The 20,424-nt window shown below is 44.2% G+C and overlaps 1 protein-coding gene across 1 annotated transcript in view; it reads left to right on the plus strand.

The window, feature by feature from the left end:
- Positions 1 to 19,817, plus strand: part of LOC119180611 (mitogen-activated protein kinase kinase kinase 1) — a 138,734-nt gene extending 118,917 nt beyond the window's left edge. Inside the window, exons 18-22 of the mRNA XM_075874979.1 lie at positions 863 to 1,199; positions 3,276 to 3,407; positions 10,271 to 10,413; positions 11,534 to 11,665; positions 14,534 to 19,817. Coding sequence (XP_075731094.1) covers positions 863 to 1,199; positions 3,276 to 3,407; positions 10,271 to 10,413; positions 11,534 to 11,665; positions 14,534 to 14,704 — 915 coding nt within the window. The 3' untranslated portion in view covers positions 14,705 to 19,817. The remainder of the gene's footprint in view (positions 1 to 862; positions 1,200 to 3,275; positions 3,408 to 10,270; positions 10,414 to 11,533; positions 11,666 to 14,533) is intronic.
- The last annotated feature ends 607 nt before the right edge of the window (positions 19,818 to 20,424 follow it).

The following is a 20,424-nucleotide window of genomic DNA, read 5'->3' on the forward strand; positions in this document are numbered from 1 at the left end:
CATAAATTGATTTCGCACTCAGTGATAAGCAGGCAAGGAGCACGAACGTGCACTCATGTGAGTCTTGAGCCATGCAGTCAAAATATATGTTGCTATTTATGCTTCAAATGACGTTTATACATGACAGAGATAACACAATCAAAATTAAATGTAACTAGTAATCTGTATTTGCTTGTGTTTTTTCTGCTGCAACCCTATAAGCACCTTTCGCAGCTTTCCTAAACGCCCCAGCACAGTGTTTACATTCTCATCTGCTGAGACATGCTGCCGTTTTTTTGTATTGCATGTCTAATAAACTTCATTTAATTTTATTTTGCAACACATTGAGATGATTTGGGACTGACTTCTGCGAGGGTGATAAAAACTAGGGGCTCCCAGTTTGAATTAACTGTTGTGAATACTGATGCACTCGAATTATCCCATAGAAATGCACAAGTTTGTGGTGGGCATCAGTTCGAACTCACCAAGATCTAATTAACAAGTATTTACTGTAGTACAACAATGAATATAATGTTTAGGAGTTTTTTATCTTTATTTCTTTAATGTATGCACCTCACAGTACAAACAAATTGAAAGGGGAAGGGCAAAATTTAACATATCATTAAAACTTAATTATACAGTCAAACCCCTTTATAAGAGACACCAGTGTGCTTTCAGTAAAATACAGGTGGATAAGAAAATGCATACAAGATACCCAGCTTATAAGAGACATCTCATATAAAAGACAAGAATTGTTGCCCAGAGAATGCCTCTTATAAAGGGGTTTAACTGTATATACAAAATAAACAAATACAGAATAATGCGATAACACAATAAACAAATTTTAGTCACAATGCTTGCCTTCTATTTTCACAACACTCAGCCGGGACTTCCCATCTCGTTTGGGGTGAGCAAAGAGGGAGCGAAAGGCTCCAGTTACGTGGAGGGCCAACACTGGCTGCGAGGCCCCATGCTGGGTGCTGGGGCATTCAGCTCTTGCTACCAGGCGATGGACCGCAGCACAGGCACACTGATGGCCGTCAAGCAGCTGCCCTTCTGCCGGTCATGCCAGCGGGATGACAAGGAGACAGCCGAGATCATGGGCAGCATATGGAATGAAATCCAGATGATGGCACGGCTCGAACACCCCCACGTACTACCCTTGCTCGGTGCCACCAAGCACAAAGATCAATACAACGTCTTCCTTGAGTGGATGGCAGGTGAGTGCGCCCTTCCTTCAACACATCCTGCGGCAGCGTTTGGAGGGTAATAAACTGATCTGTAGCACTGTTACAGATGGAAGTTTGTAAGCTCTTTTGAGATACAGTGAATGCAGAACCGGTTCAGTTCATGTGCAGTATGTGTGATGTCTGGTTTCTGCTTGAGTAACCCTGTAACGGACTTGGCGTCGCATTTATAGACGTTTCTCGTGTGACTATTTGTGTTTTCGTAATTTTTTTTCCTTTTCTTACTTTTCTGTTCTCTCTTCTCTTTTTTTTTTACCTACAGCCTTTGTTTCTTCTATGTCTCCCCTTCTTGAAGGAGCAGGCAGGTGTTGTGCTCCTATAGAAGTTTTTCTTTTCATGAGCGCCGCCATCTTGCTCGCGGGCGGCCCTTTTCTGTTAACGTCCCAAAACCACCATATATGATTATGAGAGACGTCGAAGTGGAGGTCTCCGGAAATTTCGACTACCTGCCTTTTCTGGTCTGGCAACCCATCTGGCATGCGGGAAGCTTGCTGTTTGCATAGAAGAGAAGCATGCGGCTGCGGTTTTATTGTTGTTTTTTGTTTTTGCGGGGTAAATTTCAACTGAAGTGATGCACGTTCTTTAGAAAAAGAGTCTATGAGACGTTCTGACAAGATTCAAGTTGTTGAGGGCCAATTGTATTATTATGCAGTGCCGTGGACTAGTCCGCCTCTGTTGATGTGGTATATTCACAGCAGCCACTTTCTGCTCGAAGAATGCACAGTATTTTCGGGGCTTTCATTTTCAGAGTGAGCAACAGCACTTCGAGAGCACAGTGAATATCTTTCTTGAGCTGTAGTTTTCTGCTTTTTCAACAAGATTTTTTTACGTCATGCCGTCGCATCAACTACCGCTCTTGCATGAAGCCATGCATTGGAGTGTAGTGGTTTGTCTTTATTTCCTGGCACTGACAGGTTTTGTTAACTGTGTACTAACTGTTGTCTAAATTGTTTCTCAAACTATGAAGGAGTCACCGTATCTTACTCGCTCGTTTGTTTTTACAGGTGTCTACTTGAATAGCTCTTAGATTAAACGACGCTGACATGCCTGCACGCCCCGCTTTCCTCCTTTTTTTAATCACAATATTTGAGTGACTCTCGGTGCCACGGTACTTTGACCGAAGATAGAAAGAAATGTTACGTGGGGCTGTTAATCGGGGAAATATTGTCATCGTTGGAATAGCTGTATAGGCTGCGTACCTTCTGTTTATAGCAAAGGTTGAGCATCGGTGTCGACATCGTTGCAGTTTGTTCGTCTGAGAAGAAGTGCTCTGAACATACCCGAGTACTTGCGGAAGGTACAAAGTTTTTCCTGTTTAAGTTTGAAATCATTAGAAGCTGCTGCTCCTCGTCAACAGGAAAACGATGCAACTTGAAAAGCCCACAGTTACAAAAACTGTGTCTGGTGATGCACATGGCAATTCCGCTGACAGCAGTTTCCTTTTTCTGTAGTTGTTACTGCACCCAAAAACAGCACAGTAGTTTCCTGATGACCAACTCTTGGCCGTCCTAGCAATGAAGAAAAAAAGAAATCCGCAGGTTGTCTCAATTCACGGCAAATTACTCGATAACGTGACACATACCAGCCTCAACACACACGCTCCAAGCCGTCGCCCGCATGCCAGTGAGGAGGAACGAATTGGTTGCCAAACCGGACCTTCTTTCCTGATGCAAAGGCCTACAGGTGGCAGTTGTCAGCCTGTTTCCTCCCTATTTCTTCTGTGTCTTCATGTTTTCTATGTATGCAAACCAAATGAATAAATAAATAACCCTGGTGCTGGAGTATAACAGTTTTTCAATGACAGATGCAAGAACGAATGCGAGTATGTTTGGCTTCACTTTAAATAGTTAAACTAACTGCCACAGCACATGTAATTCACACCAGATTTTGTGCTCAGTCCATGAATAATTTTCTGTCTATACTTTGGCATGTACCAAGCGTCCTGTTTTTGGGAGAACGACTGCAAGGCAAGGAGCTTCCATTTTACTAAGGGTTGGTGATAGTACATGTTTCATTACCGAGTGTGATTGGTTGGTCTATTTGTGCCAGGTGGTTCGGTGGCCTCCTTGCTGGAGCGGTATGGACCATTTCCAGAAGTCACGATCCTGCGCTACACGTACCAGGCACTCAGCGGCCTGGCTTACCTGCATGAGAACCACATTTTGCACAGGGATCTTAAAGGTGAGCACTTCTGTTCTAAGGCAGCTATTGCTCTATGAAAGCCTATCAGCTTGAGCTTTTCATGGCATGCGTTCGTTTGATGACTGAGGCTGCGTGTGACACTTTGTGCAGGGTGTGCTGAAGGTCACATGGCACTTTCCATGAAGTTTTTGTGATATGATAAAACATTACTTCATGTATTGGTAACTGTACATACACCTAAACCTTTGTTGCTACTCGGCCACCTGATGTTCAATTACTGCTATTGTTACCAGAGTGCAGGCTCCACAGATGGTGCTTCCTGAAGCCTTTGTATAGACATTAAAGTTTGTACGAATGTGCTACTGCAGGGTAAACTAAATTAGTCTGTCTGCTTACTACTCAGGTGAAAGAAAAATTGCACTTGAAATGTCTCTGCTTAATATTTTGTTGTGTATTATTGGGTTTCTGGCAACTCCTGTTGACGTCATGAGTGTATAATCACCATTGAAACCTATAGTTGAACATTATATTGATTTTCCACAACAGTTGAAAACAGTTGGAATCAATGCGAGTACATTTCATTCTGAAACTTTGTCTGCAGCAATGAAGCAGTGGTTGTGGTTCCATGATAAAAATATAAAACAGCGCATCAACACAGGACACAGGAAAGAAGAGACAAACAGCACAAGTTCAGCGCTGCATGTGTCTCTTCTTTCCTTTGTTCGGAATTGAAGCGCTGTTTTATATTTTTATCATGGAAGCTCACAACTCGCTCAATCTGCTTATCTTCTTCAGTGGTTATGGTGCTCGGCTGCTGGACACAAAGGTCGCAAGTTTGATCATCCCAGTCGTGGTGGTCCAATGTCAGTGGAGACGAAATGCCAGAGGCCCACGTACTGTGCAATGTCGTCGCACGTTAAAGATCACAAGATGGTCGAAATTTCCAGAGTCCTCCGCTATTGTGTCTATTATTATCATATCGTGGTTTTGGGATGTAAAGCCCCAGATATTATTATTATAATTTGGGACACAGAAGAGTTGAAACCTACAGCTGCTTGCTTTCGTCGTTTAGCCAGGCATTACAAAAAGCAGACTTCAGATATATATAAGAAGTAATGCTTTGGCATTCTTTTGTCTTAAAAGGGCCCTGAAACACTTCTTCAAGTAGCCATAAAATGAATTCACTGGAAGAGCTTATTGCCTCACCAGTTCACTGCCGCGAAAATTTCAAGAATCCGTCCAGTGTGAGTGGAGTCGCAAAGATTTGTCGCATGCTGCAATTGCATTCTCTTTTTTCTTGTCCCGACGAAAGCGCTGGAAGCTAAACAGGAAGCAATGGCAGGAACAAAGAATACACGTCATGCGCGCCTCCTGACCTTGAGCACTTTTTTCTTTTTTTTTTCTTCCAATGCACAACTTTTTCGGTGTGATTCCGCGTGCACCAGTGGACAAGTCGCGGCCTCCCATGGCGATCTCTGTATCGACCGAGGGCGCCATGATCAAATCAGCCAATGGCTGGTAGATGGGATTTTCAAGAGTGATTTTTGAGCGTTTTTCGTAATTTGTCGAGAGAAGAGAAAGTAATCTTTAGCCGACTCGGATAATCTATTGTGAATTCCAGGTTGCATGCTGTGCTATAATATTTGGCTCGCGTGTCGTTGGGGGCCTCTACTACCGATCGGCAGCCTTTTCTGACCATGCTCAAAAAGTGTTGCAGGGCCCCTTTAATAAAAGCACAGTTTCTTTCGGTACCATACATGAAGGTGTTACATTTTTGCAGTAAGTCTAAACAAAGAAATGGCTCGAATGCTTGAACACACTTAGCGCATTGTGGTATGTTGTAACTTAGGCGCGCGCAGCGAAGCAGCAAGGACGATGGTCGGGCAGTCAACGAACAGCGTTTATTGTCCGCAGCGCGGTTATATACATTGGCATTAGGAGAGGGTGAAGGGAGGGGGGAAAGGGAGAATGAAGGCGCACAGGGCCCAAACGAAATGGTGCGTGCGCAGCTGGTTTTGCTGGCGTTACAAAAGAAACAAATACAACATTTCTTTCCTCTTAAAAGTGGAACCGTTGTACCGGGTTCCTAACTCTTGTCGATCGCCTCAGCGTTGGCTGCTGCGGGACCACCTCAGGCGAGGGATCGTCCGTAGCGACTGGAGGTTCCGTAGCAGCTGGTGGGGAGAACTCACTCCGACCATCCGCGGCCGGTAGCTCTGGGCTTCGCTCTTGCTCATTCAGCCTGGACGTGCGTTGCAACGCAGGAGACGGGACAGGAGCAGTCATGCTGGCAGGTTCAGCTTCAGCGTCCGCGCCTTCCGTCGTCCCCGCAGTTGCAGACTCCGGCGTCGATTCGCGGCGGCGGCGGACTTGGTCGATATGGCGCTGCACTAACCCTCTTGGTGTGTCCACTGCTATCATTCTCGCCCCCGACGCAGCTTTTACGCGTCCAGGCGTCCATCTTTTACCGGCACCGTAGTTGCGCACGTAGACGCTGCTTCCTGGCGAGATGGTGCAATCGTCAGCACCCGGCGACCAGCTCTCATCCCTTGGCGGCAGGCAGGTGTCAAGACGGGACCGCAGCTGGTAACCGAGAAGCATCTCCGAGGGTGACTTTCCTTCCTTTTGCGGGGTCCTCCTGTAATGGAATAGCAGGCGCATGATGTTATCTTCTAGTGAGCCATCTTGCATTTTCCGCAAGCCATCCTTAAGGGTTCGCACTGCTCTTTCCGCTGCTCCATTCGACTGAGGATGGAAAGGCGCTGTACGCAAGTGCACAATATTGTTTCTTGCTATAAACGTGGCGAACTCCTGGCTCGTAAACTGCATGCCATTATCGGACACGATTGTGCGTGGCACTCCGAACCGACAAAACAGACTTCGTAAGCAGCGAATAGTACCCGCTGTGTTGGCATGCATCATAGGTATTGCTTCAATCCACTTTGTGTGAGCATCTACCACCACAAGTATCATTTTGCCGACTATTGGGCCCGCAAAATCGATGTGGATTCGGGACCACCTCTCGGCCGTTTTCGGCCAACTCACCGGTGGTGCTGCCGCAGGCATGGGCAGGTTTTCTACACAGCTTACACACTGCGCCGACAATTCCTAAATCTCCCTGTCCATCCCTGGCCACCAAAACAGTGACCGTGCCACCGCTTTCATTGACGAGGAGCCTTGGTGTGTTTCATGTAGCAGCTGCAACATCCTTTCCTGCGCCTTCCGTGGTATGACGACCCTGTTGCCCCAATAGATTAGCCGGTGAGCCATCGACAGCTCCATTTTGCGATCAAAAAAGGGCAGCAAGTCGGGCACCATTCCCCTTGTTGTTCGAGGCCAGCCATGCAAGATGTATTCCGCCACACGGGCTAACAACGAGTCCTTGGCAGTGAGCTCCTGCAACTCGTGCGTCGTCACTATACCTTCGTCCAGGGCCTCCAACGACAGGACGTACTCGGGAGGCTCCCCTTCGGCTACTGGTTCCGCTGCCGCCGGGGCTGGTAGTCTGCTGAGGGCATCTGCTGTCAGTAGTTGTTTCCCCGGAACGTACTGTAGCTTGTACTGGTAGCCTCCTAGGAACAGTGCCCACCGTTGAATGCGCGCGGCGGCCATCGGCGGCGTTTGGCGGTCAGACTTGAGCAGTCCCAGCAGTGGCTGATGGTCGGTTACCAGGGTGAATTGCCGACCTAGGAGGTAGTCACGAAAACGAGAAACGCCAAAAATCAGTGCCAAGGCTTCTCGCTCCAGCTGAGAGTAGTTTCGCTCCGCTTTTGTTAACGTTCTGGAGCGAAAACCGATTGGTCTGTGCTCATTTCCCACCGAGTGAAACAGAACAGCACCCATGCCATACGGGGAAGCATCACATTCTAGCTTCAGTTCCTTGTTGGGATCAAAATGAACGAGAAGCTGCGCATTCTTCAACATTTCTTTCGCTTTCTCGAACGCTGACTGCTGCGGTTCCCGCCATTCCCAACGGGCTCGTTTTTCCATGAGCTGATACAAGGGGCTGAGCACAGTCGACATGTTGGGCAGGAAACGTGCGTAGAATGTGAGCATGCCAAGGAACGAGCGCAATTCGCTAACGTTACGCGGGCGCGGGGCTTGCATGATGGCGTCTACGTTCTTTTCAATGAGGTGGAGGCCTTGCCGATCTATACGATGGCCAAGGTAAGTCACAGAAGGTTGCCGAAGCTTGCATTTGTCAATCCTAAGTTTAACGCCGTGCTCTCGGAACCGCTCCAACACTCTCTTGAGCTGCTGTCCGTTATCACTCTTGCCTTCTGACACTAGCACGTCGTCAAGGTAGGCTTGAACACCCGACAGCCCGCCGAGTACTGCATCCATCTTTCTTTGAAAAATGGCCGGTGCAGAAGCTATTCCAAACGGAAGTCTGTTATACCGGAAAAGCCCTCGGTGCGTGTTAATGACGCACAGCCCGCTGGACACTTCGTCAAGGGGCACCTGATTGTATGCATCTTTTAAATCCAAGATGCTGAAATATTCGCCTCCGTTTAAGCTCGCGAACATGTCCTCTATCACCGGAAGAGGGTAATGCTCCACCTCACATGCCGGATTAAGGGTAGCCTTAAAGTCACCACATATCCTTACGCTCCCGTCCTTTTTCAAAACGACCACAATAGGTGTAGCCCATTCTGCATGTTTCACGGGCGATAGAACACCAAGTGACACCAGCCGATCAATTTCACGAGAGACCTTATCGCGGAGGGCGTAAGGAAGGGATCTGGGCTTACAGAATTTCGGTGCCGCTGTCTCCTTGAGTTTTAGGCTGGCTGGAGGACCCTTGATTAGCCCAAGGTCTGTTGAGAACACATCCTCGAACTCGCCGAGCAGTCGGTTCAGCCTAGGGTCGCTTGGCTCGGCGCTTGCTGTAGGGTCCGGCGCAGTCAGGTCTCCAATGTGAACGCCCGTCTTGCTAAGTAAAGCAATGAGGTCGCGGCCACATAGGCTGGGTCCTGCACAGTCAAGCACGATGAGCGGGCAAGGCACAGATACACTTTTATACTTCACTTGGAGTTCGAGTTCCCCCAACACCGGAAGCTGTCCCGCGTAACATGACAGCTTGATTCGTGGTGGTTGTAAGCGCGGCCACTGTGCGTGGTGTCGATCGTACACTTGGCGCGATACGACGCACACCGGGGAACCCGTATCCACTTCCATGGCAAGGTCTACGTTGCCCCATCGAAACGTGCGGCGTATGGGTGGTTCCAAACCGTTTTTTCGTCCCGAAATCAACGTCCAAACGTGTGCGCTATTTAAGTCATCGTTGCTAGACGCGCTTTCAACTGTCAGTGCCTTTACACTCGCTGCCCGCCTTCCCACCTTTGCATCAGTTGGAGCACTGTAGCATTTCTTTGCCAAATGACCGCGCCGCCCACAGTGATAGCAGCGTGCGTTAACCCAGCGGCAGGCGTTATCGTCGTGCTTCGTGCTTCCACATCGGCCGCAGTCATGCGACGCGCCTAGTGTGTGATTACCTCGAGAAAGCGAGCGATGATGGGCTTGCATTTTTAGCACAGTCGGCGGCTCTGTACTCATATCTTTTACATCGCTGTCGGTTGCTTCGGCTGCAATGGACATTGATTCAGCCTCTTCGAGGGTTAAATCTTTATGTGCCAGTAACTGCTTGCGCAAGCTAGTTGAGCGTACGCCGCAAACAATCCTGTCCCTCAACATCCGGTTCAGCGCACTTCCGAAGTTGCAATTGTCTGCTATGCGCCGTATTTCGACTAGGAATGCGTGCACCGACTCCCCTTCTTGTTGGCAACGTGTGAAAAACTTGTAGCTTTCTGCAATCTCGTGACGCTTGGGATCGTAGTAGTCATTTAATGCCGCGACCGCTTCGGCGTAAGTAAGGGAATTCGGCGTCCGAGGTGCAATTAGCCCCGCTAGCACTTGCACAGTCTGCGTGCTGAGTGCTGCCACCAGAAGTGCTCTCTGCCTTTTGGAGTCAGTAATGGCATTTGCCTCAAAATACGCTTCAGCCCGAACAAGGTATGGTTTCCACTTATCTCTTGTGTCGTCGAACACTGGGAGCTGGAGGCTGGTCATGGTCGCCGGTACTTGTTGCGGCAGGCCGTCGGCTTCAACTTTCACGGCAGCATGGGTGGTTTCCGGGCTCGTCGCCACTGTTGTAACTTAGGCGCGCACAGCGAAGCAGCAAGGACGATGGTCGGGCAGTCAACGAACAGCGTTTATTGTCCGCAGCGCGGTTATATACATTGGCATTAGGAGAGGGTGAAGGGAGGGGGGAAAGGGAGAATGAAGGCGCACAGGGCCCAAACGAAATGGTGCGCGCGCAGCTGGTTTTGCTGGCGTTACAAAAGAAACAAATACAACATGGTACTTTAGTGGTGGATCAGCAAGGCATACCATGTTTACCTCTCTAATTTGTGCCCTCATGTAATTTGTGTGTTGTATAATACCACTGTAGTAACTGAAAAACAAAACAATTTACCCGCACAGGCCTGTAATGGCTTGCAGAATATTCAGATCTTGGTGATATGTGTGCATACATGACAATGCACTCATATTTTAGGCGGCATAGAAAAAGAAATTCAGATAAAAACTCCATGGTGTTGAATCTTCCTATACAGTAAAATGCCATTAATATAAATATGTATAAGAAGTACTTCACGTTTAAAATGTGACAGTGAATCTGCAAGCGAGTCTCGATAGAGTCTTACAGTCAGCACATATTTCACTCACGTTTTATTAGATAAACTGCACCTGTCAACTTGCAGCATGGCCAACATCACACTATGCTGCAAAACATCTGCCATTAAGAAAGCTCACAAGTTATGCTTGTGAATAAGATATCCTGAATTGCTTTTGCAAATAGCTAATTACAACCCTCACAGAAGCAAACAACATTTTTTTTCCAGGTGCCAATCTGCTTGTAGACAGCACAGGACAGCACCTGAAAATTGCCGACTTTGGCTCGGCCAGCCGCCTCCAGAGCAAGGCCACCCTGGCTGGGGAGTTTCAGGGTCAGCTGCTCGGCACGATTGCCTTCATGGCTCCAGAGGTAAGTAATCTGCTGTGTTTTGGTTCAGCTTTATGAAACTGCAAATAGCTGATGCAGCTTCTCCTGTGAGGTTTTGATTGATAGATATGGGGGGCTTAACGTCCCAAAACCACCATGTGATTATGAGAGACCCCTTAGAGGAGGGCTCCGAAAATTTCGACCACATGCAGTTCTTTAACGTGAATTCAAATCCAAGCATATAGTATAGGCCTGCAGCATTTTCGCCTCTGAAAAAATGCAGCTGCCGCAGCCGGGATTCAATCCCGCGACCTGCAGGTCAGCAGCCATGTACTTAAGCCTCTAGATCACCTCAGGGGGCTTTCCTGTGAGGTGTAACATTTTAGTTGGCAATTATAATGTAAGTGAAGATTACTGTGAAAGTTGGGAAGTTGCCTAACTTGTATAAATGTACTCATGCAGACATTTAGATTTATTCTTTGTTGCACATTAATTTTACCTGCCATCTTTCTATTATTATCACTGTAACCTGCAATTTGTGATGTTACAAAGTAGTATTTACATTAGGAAGATAATATCTCTGTACTCGGCACTTCTTCAGCTCAGCCTTTTGTGTCCACATATATTTTTATTGCAGTATACTGGTGCAAAGGGGTCAAAGAAACATTATCGCAGCATTTAAACAAGTTTCAGCTCACTGTTTCAGTTTGGATAAGACATGAAGCAAAACTCCCGAGTTCTACTACTTTATAACTGCTAGACCACAAGCAAAATTCATGTAAAATAGCTGTTTTGATTCTCAAAAACAATCAGCAGATATGAACACAAAGTCAAAACATGGCAAAACTCACACACCTTATTTGAATGTTAGGCAGGTTCATTCTAAACAACACGCTGCTGCATCGAAAAATAAAATTTCTACCACCAATCATTTGATTCTTTCGTTACCAACATGTTGTGTATCACTCTTCTGCCATCTCCAAATATGACCCATTGGCTTGCTTACCTAAAGTTTTAAAAGCCTTTTATGAAAAATGTAACTTGGTTGCTATTTGCTTGTTTGATGGCAATGCATGATATTTGTATGAAGTTAAAGAAGCAGAATAGATACCATGCCTCTCAGTATCATTTATAAAATGGCCAATCATGCTCATCGATGCAGGTGCTACGAGGGGAGAACTATGGCCGCTCATGTGACATCTGGAGTGTGGGCTGTGTTCTCATTGAAATGTCCACCAATGCGCATCCTTGGGACAACTGCAACACAATGAATCACCTGGCACTCATTTACCGGGTAAGAGATCACTGTTGCAAGTTTTGACAACTAAGGCATTTAAAGTTTTCACTAGAGTTGTGTGAATAGCAAAATTTTGGTTGCCATCAAATCAAATCTTTTTTGCGTGTTTCTAGAACATTTTTTGAATACTTTTGAGAAAAACTGCAAAAAAATAAAATCACGACTTATTCATGAAGTGCATGATGATGAGAGGGCAAAGCAGTGGAATCGTTCGGTGTTACCGTACATTACCTGTGACATTGACCACTAATGCGTGTAATTGAGTGACAAAGTGGTCTACAGTCATATACAATGTTTATTGGTCATAAATGGTATGTTGTGTTGAATTGTGAATTCCATTTTGCCTTCACTATTACTGCTTTGTGGCATCAGATCTAGCCGAAAAGCATCACATACTGCACAAGACAATCGTCTGTGATCATCATCATCGTCAGCATCATCATCATGGTGTCATCATGGTCATCATACCATATTGGGTACCTTGCATGTGCTGTGCTGTGATGGCAGAAAGAGAATGAGTGGTCAGAAAAACCCTTGTTCTTCATCGTTCTTCATCAGAGACAAGGTGGTGACGGAGCTACCTGCTCTGGTGCCGCCTTGTCTTCTTCATTGTGTATAGTAGTAATAATAATAATAGTAGTAGTAGTAGTAGTAGTAGTAGTAGTAGTAGTAGTAGTAGTAGTAGTAGTAGTAGTATTGTAGCAACTTCCAACAAAGAAGAAGAAGTTGCACCATTCACTTGTGGCTCGTTTTCTTGAGACACATTCTGTTTTGTTTACCTGGCTGATTAGCAGTCGGAGAATGAGTTTTCTACGGCATTAAAGCCTTTAGCTCCTCTACCAAAGGCCTTTGTCTCTTCAAGTATTTCAGCGCACTGAGTGATGACCTTCGAAAGACAGCATATCCATGAAGTGAATGATGATGAGTAGGCAACACAGTGAGATCTTCATCATCTACAGCATAATCATCATTTCCACGGTGTTAGTGGGCATCTTGCATGTGCTCAGCTACGGCAAATGCCAATGCTAATGCCACAGTATGCGCGGGACTATATTGATGAAACTAATAGGTTGACTAATTAACCAGTTCCATTATCCTAACATGTCTATATAATTATATACATATAAAATCAAAGTATTGCTCTATTCTAAGATTAAATTCGTTTATGTAAATATTTGTGTGCATTACATTAAGCACTACACTTTCTTAGGCTATCGGTAATCTTTCTGTTATACCTCCATTATTCCAAATTTCAACAGTAATTTTTAAAACCACTCGATTCTTGGACAATCCCTCATAGTGGGTATGCGCCACTACCTATAGGTGAACAACAACAACAACGTCACCAAAGAACGAGCCTCGACCTTTGCCTCAAAAAGGTTTCAGAGGATTCTTAAGCATATTTTTATGAGATAGGAGCATGAAAGCGTCTTTTTTGACTTGGTTGGAGAACTACTAGACAGATGCGACAAAGTGGTGTTACCTAGTTGTCTCAAAAAGAATGAGGCAACACAGGTGTCAAAGTACAATTGGCATGATTTGGTACAACCAAAATGATCTTGACATTGCTTTACATGTAACCTTCTTCTCCACCTCAAACTTCTGTGGAGGCCCCACTGATGTGGTAGACAAGGGCACAGTTCCTTCTAGTCGGGAGTTTTTCATCTCCAAAATTTATTTCCCTCTTTTACTTTGCCACTGCGAGTGGTTTTTGGAGCAGTTTTTGGTGCCGGTGTCGGTACTAGAAGAAGCTAATGTGTTTTCCACGCATGCCTTTTACGAATGCTGGACGAGTACGCACTTTTGCAAAGGAAGCCAATTAACACTATTGCACTAAAATGTAGCCCAAAACATGGGCCTTTATTCAAAATCCAGCCTTGGCCATACTTCACATATTCCTCAAGTTTCCGTACTTTCTACATGTGTTATGGGGACACAAAAATGTTAACAGCATGAAATATAACAAGATTGGTTCATAAATACTAGCCTGCTTTGTTAATCAAGTGCAATAAAGGCTTAAAACTGATAAGAAAAACTTGAAGTAAGCATTAGATTGGTTTGGCAATATGTCTGGGTGAAAGTTGAAGATCCCTAGGTAGTCGAAATTTTCGGAGTTCTTCACGACGGCGTCTTTCATAGTCATATGGTGGTTTTGGGGTGTTAAACCCCGTATATCAATCAACCAATGGTTTGTTAATACGAGCCAGAGGCAAAAACAAAAGAAGTTCTTTTGCGCAGTAAGCTGCAGAATAGGCGACAGCGCACTGTCGTCTGTTCAAGTAACTGGCCGCATCGAGTTCAGAGTGTTGTCGCACATAATAATGCCCAACACGGCAGTGTTATGAACCATGGGAGCCCTACAACATCCAAGAAACAATGCCATCTACTCTCCATGCCTTACAGCATTCCTCATACCCTCGACATACGTGGCAACATCATCATGTCAATTGCTCGTCAACTACGACACTTGTTTGTCCGCTTGCAGGCACGGGAACTTGCTGCTAATTCTCCTCGCAAAGTGAGAAGGAACACTTGGCCAGAAGAAGAGTTGAATTTACGACAAGCAATGAAAAGAGTGAAACGAGCAAAGGCCTCTCTTGTGTCATCAAATGCGTGTAACTCCGCTATTACGGTCCTGTTTTGGAAAATCCTCACGTCTAAATGTTTGCTGTAGACCTGTGTGTAACTGCAATCCCTCAGCTAAATTTCAACCTGTAGGTGGTGTAGGGGCCCTTTAACCATTACTTCTGTTTAGCTAAAATACCTACAGCAGTGATAATGCCTCTTTGTGGGTGTCCATGATTGTAGTTTGCCTCCTACGTCTTTCTATACAGAACTGTCCATACCAACGTACTGTTCTTGCAGATATCGTGTGCCCAGTCTCCACCGCCAGTTCCCAAGATGCTCAGCCTTAGGACACAGCACTTGGCTCTGCAGTGCCTCCGTCTTCGATCCGAAGACCGACCACCAGCCGCTGATCTTCTGTCCCACCCTGCATTCAAGGAGACCAACCTACACTCGGGCCAGGAGCTGTGAAGGAGCTCTGTGACCAACACCATCAACAAGGTCGTAACAATGGCCATTGGTAGTTGAATGTTGAACACACTTTGCCACTTTCTAACCGCTGTGACAGGCCCTTCCCCCCCCCCCCCCCCAAGTGACTGTTTGTCTTTGGTCATCTGCAAAGCTGTGCCACACGTTACCTTCACACTTTTGCAAGTTGTGCTTGCACCCTGCTTTTTCTTCTCTGCTATCAAGTAGTGCTACTTGACTTTGTCACCATGGCTGCTGTCACTGCAGGTTTTGTACAGCAGGGCATGCAGGGATTCTGCATAGCGTCATGGTTGTCTGAGGAAACTCAGCCCTTCCGTGGTCACATATAGCATTCTGTGTCCATGTGTTGCCTATTGTGCTTGTTTCTGCAGTCCAGTCACTTGGGGTTGCCTGTCGTGGTTGGCATTTGGTCGTGTCAATCTTTGTGGAAATCTTTTTGTTGAGGGTGAGATGGATACGTGTGGAAGTCTAGATTCCAAACGTGTTGCGAACTTACACCAAGGTTGCACAGGAAGCGAGATCTTTAGTCTTGGTCGATCACTTTCTGTTTGTCACTTGGCAAATGCTTATTGCCTGCACCAGTAATGACAAATGCGCTGACAGAAAGTTACATTAGGCCCGTTTTTCTGGTACCAAACCAGTTCTTTGCATTCACATAACTGTTTAACAGATACAGGTCAATGCACAAGGGCATTTTGTCTTGGCAAACGCTAAGGAATCAGCAAAAGTGATCAATCAAGAATATGCATACAACCTATTCCTGTTGCAAGCACAGTGCACTCTTGGTTAGTATTTTTTTTATTCAGTGTGCTAGAGTGCATCTCAACAAAACATGTATGCTCGTCTCCTTTAGTTTTTTTTCTCTACCTCAGTGTGACACACTATTTACTTTTTTTTTTCCCTTTCTTTGTCAGCCTATTTGTTCTTTAATTGTTTCGTACACTGTTCAAAGCTTGGCAGGACTGACAGCTGCAGTGATACAATATCAAATTTGTCTTGCCTGAATGCAATGCACTGTTGTGCATTATTTTTTAGATAAAAACCGCCTGAAAAAGAAGTAAGGTTTCTCAAGGTGGCATACATATTAATCATGATTCTGTGTAACCACGAAGGAGTTTCTGGCTTTGAAGATGATGGCTAGCCAATGCCAGAAAACAGAAAGAAAAAAAACCAATCATGTTTGCACCTTGAAAAAAAAAAAAAGCACCTTTCAGTCCTGCTCGTGACCTATGTGTTTTAATATCGAAGTGTGTGCCAAAAAAAAGTATATATGCTAAATAAAAGAAAAAAAAGAAAAAAAAAGGAGAAGTGTACTTAATGTGACTTGTCTTGTCATGCATCCTAATTTTTTTGCGTGTTCAATTTTTCTGTTGATGCTGCCATCGCCTACGCTGTGGCTTCTTAGCATGGTACCACAACAGTCTTTTCTTTTTTTTAATTTGTTTTTCACTGCTGGAAACAGTGTTTTGTATCCTTTGGGTTTGACATGTCTTGTGAACGAAGCAGTGCGCTTTACTTGCACGGATGGCGGCACTTGGCTGCCTTTCGAAGTGGGTCACTCACTTGTGACACTCGGCGAACCCAAAAGCTTGTTTTTCTGTATTGGTTGGAGGAAGGTATACATTTTTCTCTGTTTGTATAAACCTCAGCACAGCCTCTTTGCTGCCGTAACAAGCGAGACACAGAAAGTCGCAAGTTACATAGGAAAAAATTGGAAAAAATCTGGAACAGTACTTAGTTTTGCATCAAAATGAGTGCACATTTATCCAGAATGTAATGCGCATTGGGTAAAAAAATTAAATGTTGATCCAGCTAATTCATTAGCTCACTCATTTACCCAATTTCTATATTTTTAAACACATTTATTATGTTTGAATACAGCGAGTTTTTTTTTAAGGAATATAAACTACTCATCGGTAGAGCTGTCTTTCAAAGAAATACAACATTCATGGCAACACTGTGAGTCCTTTCAATGACAGAAGCACATCATCTAAACATGTTGGCATTTTAATGGGTACTATTTGTGCCGACTGGCAGTACAGTAGTCTGTGCCGAGTTTTTAAACGAATACAACTGTCTTGGGCACAGGGGCATATCTGTTGTCTGATTTTATTTGTTATTGTTCCCCTTTTATCTGTGCAATTAGCACTAGGACTGCAATCATGATGCAGTGTTTATAGCGGTGCACCCACAGCAATTGGACACAGCTTTTACACTTTGCTAGAGGCACAGTTGTACTTGGTGCCAACAGCATGGATTTTGGCATGGCGTGCATTTGACCTTTTGTTTTCCCCGACATTTTTTTGGCTGTCACGTCACAATTTGTGTGACAACGCATTTGTTACACCGCAACTTGTGTGATGTGACGCTTGCGTGCAGTGGCACCTTTTCTTATGTTTCTGCTTTACCTTGTTAATAATCTTAGTCACCCACTTCAAGAGCGCAATGCCTCATGTCAAAGCAAACCTTTGAAAAATAGGTTTTCATCAGAAAGCTTTTTGTTGGTAAATATTGTAAAACTGTGCTGGTCACTTTTGTCACTTAAAAAGTGAGGTTGTTGCATGCACTGCATGTCTATTTATAGTTTAGAAAGCATATATTCCTGAAACAAAAAAAAATTGTGGGCGATTCATGTAAAAAAAAAATAAGAGGATGTTGCACAGGTGTTCCTTGTTCGGGAAGTAGAACTTTTTTTTTTACTTCATTCTTGCTGGCTGTGCGCGAATTTTCTGAAACATTGTCACCATATTTTGTGGCATCACCAGTTCTCACTTTCATCCCATACACTTTTTTTCTTGTCATCAAAGATACCAGCAATGTTTCATTGTGGGCTAAGCTAACCAATTTGTGTGTAGTGAGTCATTCATCATATTTATTTATTTTGCTCATGAGTGGTCCTTAGAGGGGAAAAACTTTCATCGCTTGCAGAAAGTCATTTTCATAGGCACTCCGTTATAGAACATTGCTCATCTTTTATGGGGGTTAACCCCCACTCAAAACATCATTAACACTACAGAGTGTGTTCGCACCTTATTACCGACACAAAATGTAGAAATGACAGTGCATGGCAGTGGCTCGTGCCTAGCGTGTGCACCTTTATATTCTGTTAACCGTGTGCAAACCTGATCTGCTTTCTCACCAGATCACTTTTAGAAAGGAACAGGAATGTTTTTTTTTCATGCAGAGCAGTTAAATGCGGTATGTGAATGGGTTGCAAGAACTTTGCATGACATTGAAAGATCCTTGCCCCTACAATTAAGCACAATGTTCTGTTGTGTTTTATCATTTGAAGGAAGAGCTTGACCCATGAGGTCAACCGAGTTTGTGGTCCCTCGTTCTCTGAGCACTCTCCTTGCGGTGGGGTGACACCGGTGAATCACCAATGAATAATTAATACGATTGTTGGCTAAAAAATTTTTCATTGTGCTGTCGAAGCCTTTTATGTGGCTCTTGGCTAAGCCAAAGGGACCATTTTTTTTTTACTTGGGACCAGTGGATAAAGGATATTTTTCGAAGTGACTCTACAATGCAGCACTTGCATATTGTTTTGTTCATCTCCGGCCCACTGAAATCACCCAGTGCTTTTGTTTTAAGCTCATAGTTATTTAAACAAACAACTTTTGGGTAATCAGGTGTTTTGTCTCTTTTTCCCCTCTATTTGTGTCTTTATTTAATAAGATTTATCTAAATTGGGTGGTTCTCATGGCACAAGGCACTATTCGTCATTAAATGTTTTCTAGACATGTTATGTTCATGATTTTTATCTTTTGCCTCATTGAACTCATTGTTAGGTACAGTTTTGTATCGCGTAGTGGTAGTAGAAAGTCCGAATATCGCCATGTGACAACCTTTTTTTTACGGTGCCATCTTGGAAAGCACCAGCACTGGTGTATTAGACACACGCACAGTTCATGATGCTCCAGTCTCATATTTTACAAGGACATGTATGTGAGTGAAGGGGTAAAATAATGAATAGTGTGTACTGTTAACTGCTCGAGGAAAATTATGCCTGCAGAGCCCAACATCTTTGCTAAGCTTTTAACTTGGCGTTATTTTCGGAAAAAGAAGCACTTAGAGAAGTGGACATGTGATCCACGAGCTTCACAACATTTAAGACGCAGCACATGACTGCAAGGCATATTTTTCACCTTTTCCTGCTTTTATTAAAGGCCTGCCACAGTGGTCCAGTGGTTAGGGTGCTAGATTGTTGACTCGAAGATCATAGGATCAAACCTCGGCAGTTGTCACATTTTCGATGCTGGTGAAATTCTTGAGGCTTGTGTACCTAGATTTCGATGCACAAACTACAATCTGTTGAATTTTCTAGATTCCTCCACTACGGCATCTTCATAATTGTATCATGGTTCTGGAACGTTTAACCCACACAATTATTAATTTTATGGAGCTCTCAGCAGTGCATTATGCACATGCCCGAAGAACACAAGCGATCTCGAATTGTTTGCTTTAAGTGAATTGCTTTTGCCCCATAATGCAATACTGTGTCTATGTATTTATATACGCAAACAAGCAGGCAGGCAGAAATAGATGTTAAAGACAGCAGATGATACAAATTTGAAGCCTATAACAAATGTTGCAATTTTTTATCCTCACTCACAACATGTCTGCATGTGATACACAACATTTCTACAAGCGGGTTGGTCCTTTTTTTTCTTGGTATGACTGCAATTTGTGTATGTCGGTCTGGGAAAGAAATAATTTTGAAAAAAAAATGCATTTATTTCATTGTGGGTGCCACTGGTATGCCGTGGCTAACTTGTGGAAACGGTGAATTTCTTTCAAGCAGTGGTTTATTCTTATGTTTTTTAATCTCCTAGCACCCCCCAAGAGATTAGTACCTGAATATCATTGACAGTGCCTTATGTCCTTTGTCTACCATGAAGAGTGATCGTGAAGCAGTATTTTTGTATAACTCAATTGCATTTGATGAACCTTTATGCCCCTTTTTTATGTAATTCATGCACATATTGTAGCTTTTATACAAGAGTTGCATACTTTACACTGCTCTCACTATAATGAGGGGCCATAACGGGTTTGATACGTGTGTGCCAATTAAAAATATTTGAAAGCATTTCAAGCGAAGACTCTTCTTACTGCCTCCTACAGTGACATTGTTCTGTTTCGTCTTGCAAATTGTACAGGTACACGTAATACTATTGGGCTAAAAAAATATACAAGTACTATTGCACGAGCATTATAGGGGACTGTAAACTGGATAAGTGAATTCTTTATGGGGTATTGAAAGTTCAGTAATGAGTGAGGACAAATACTATAGAACTTGTAAAAGCTACGTCACCTGTTCGTTGTAGATAAAAGAACTACATTTAGCAACTGAGACGTTGGAAGCATTGTTTATGCTGAAGTTGGTTTCGAAATCCCAGACCATATGCCATCAATATATCAGGACATCATGGCAAAGTATCCTTACAAGTAGCATAAAGACTAAGGTATGATAACAGTGGGACCCCTTAGTTCAAACTATTTATATTTATTTTATTTATTTACAGTACCTCAAAGGCCCCAATGAAGGGGTTTTACATGAGGGGTGGGCTATTACAAACGGTTAAAGAAGTAGATGCTCAATCGCTGCTTTGAAGTTGATGATACTGGAGTGGTGCGCAACGTGAGGAGGAAGGCCATTCCAATCTTGTGCGGTCTTGACAAAGAAGGATGAAAGGTGCGCA

Source organism: Rhipicephalus microplus, chromosome 10 (assembly GCF_043290135.1).
Source record: "Rhipicephalus microplus isolate Deutch F79 chromosome 10, USDA_Rmic, whole genome shotgun sequence".
NCBI classification, from domain to species: Eukaryota; Metazoa; Arthropoda; class Arachnida; order Ixodida; family Ixodidae; genus Rhipicephalus; species Rhipicephalus microplus.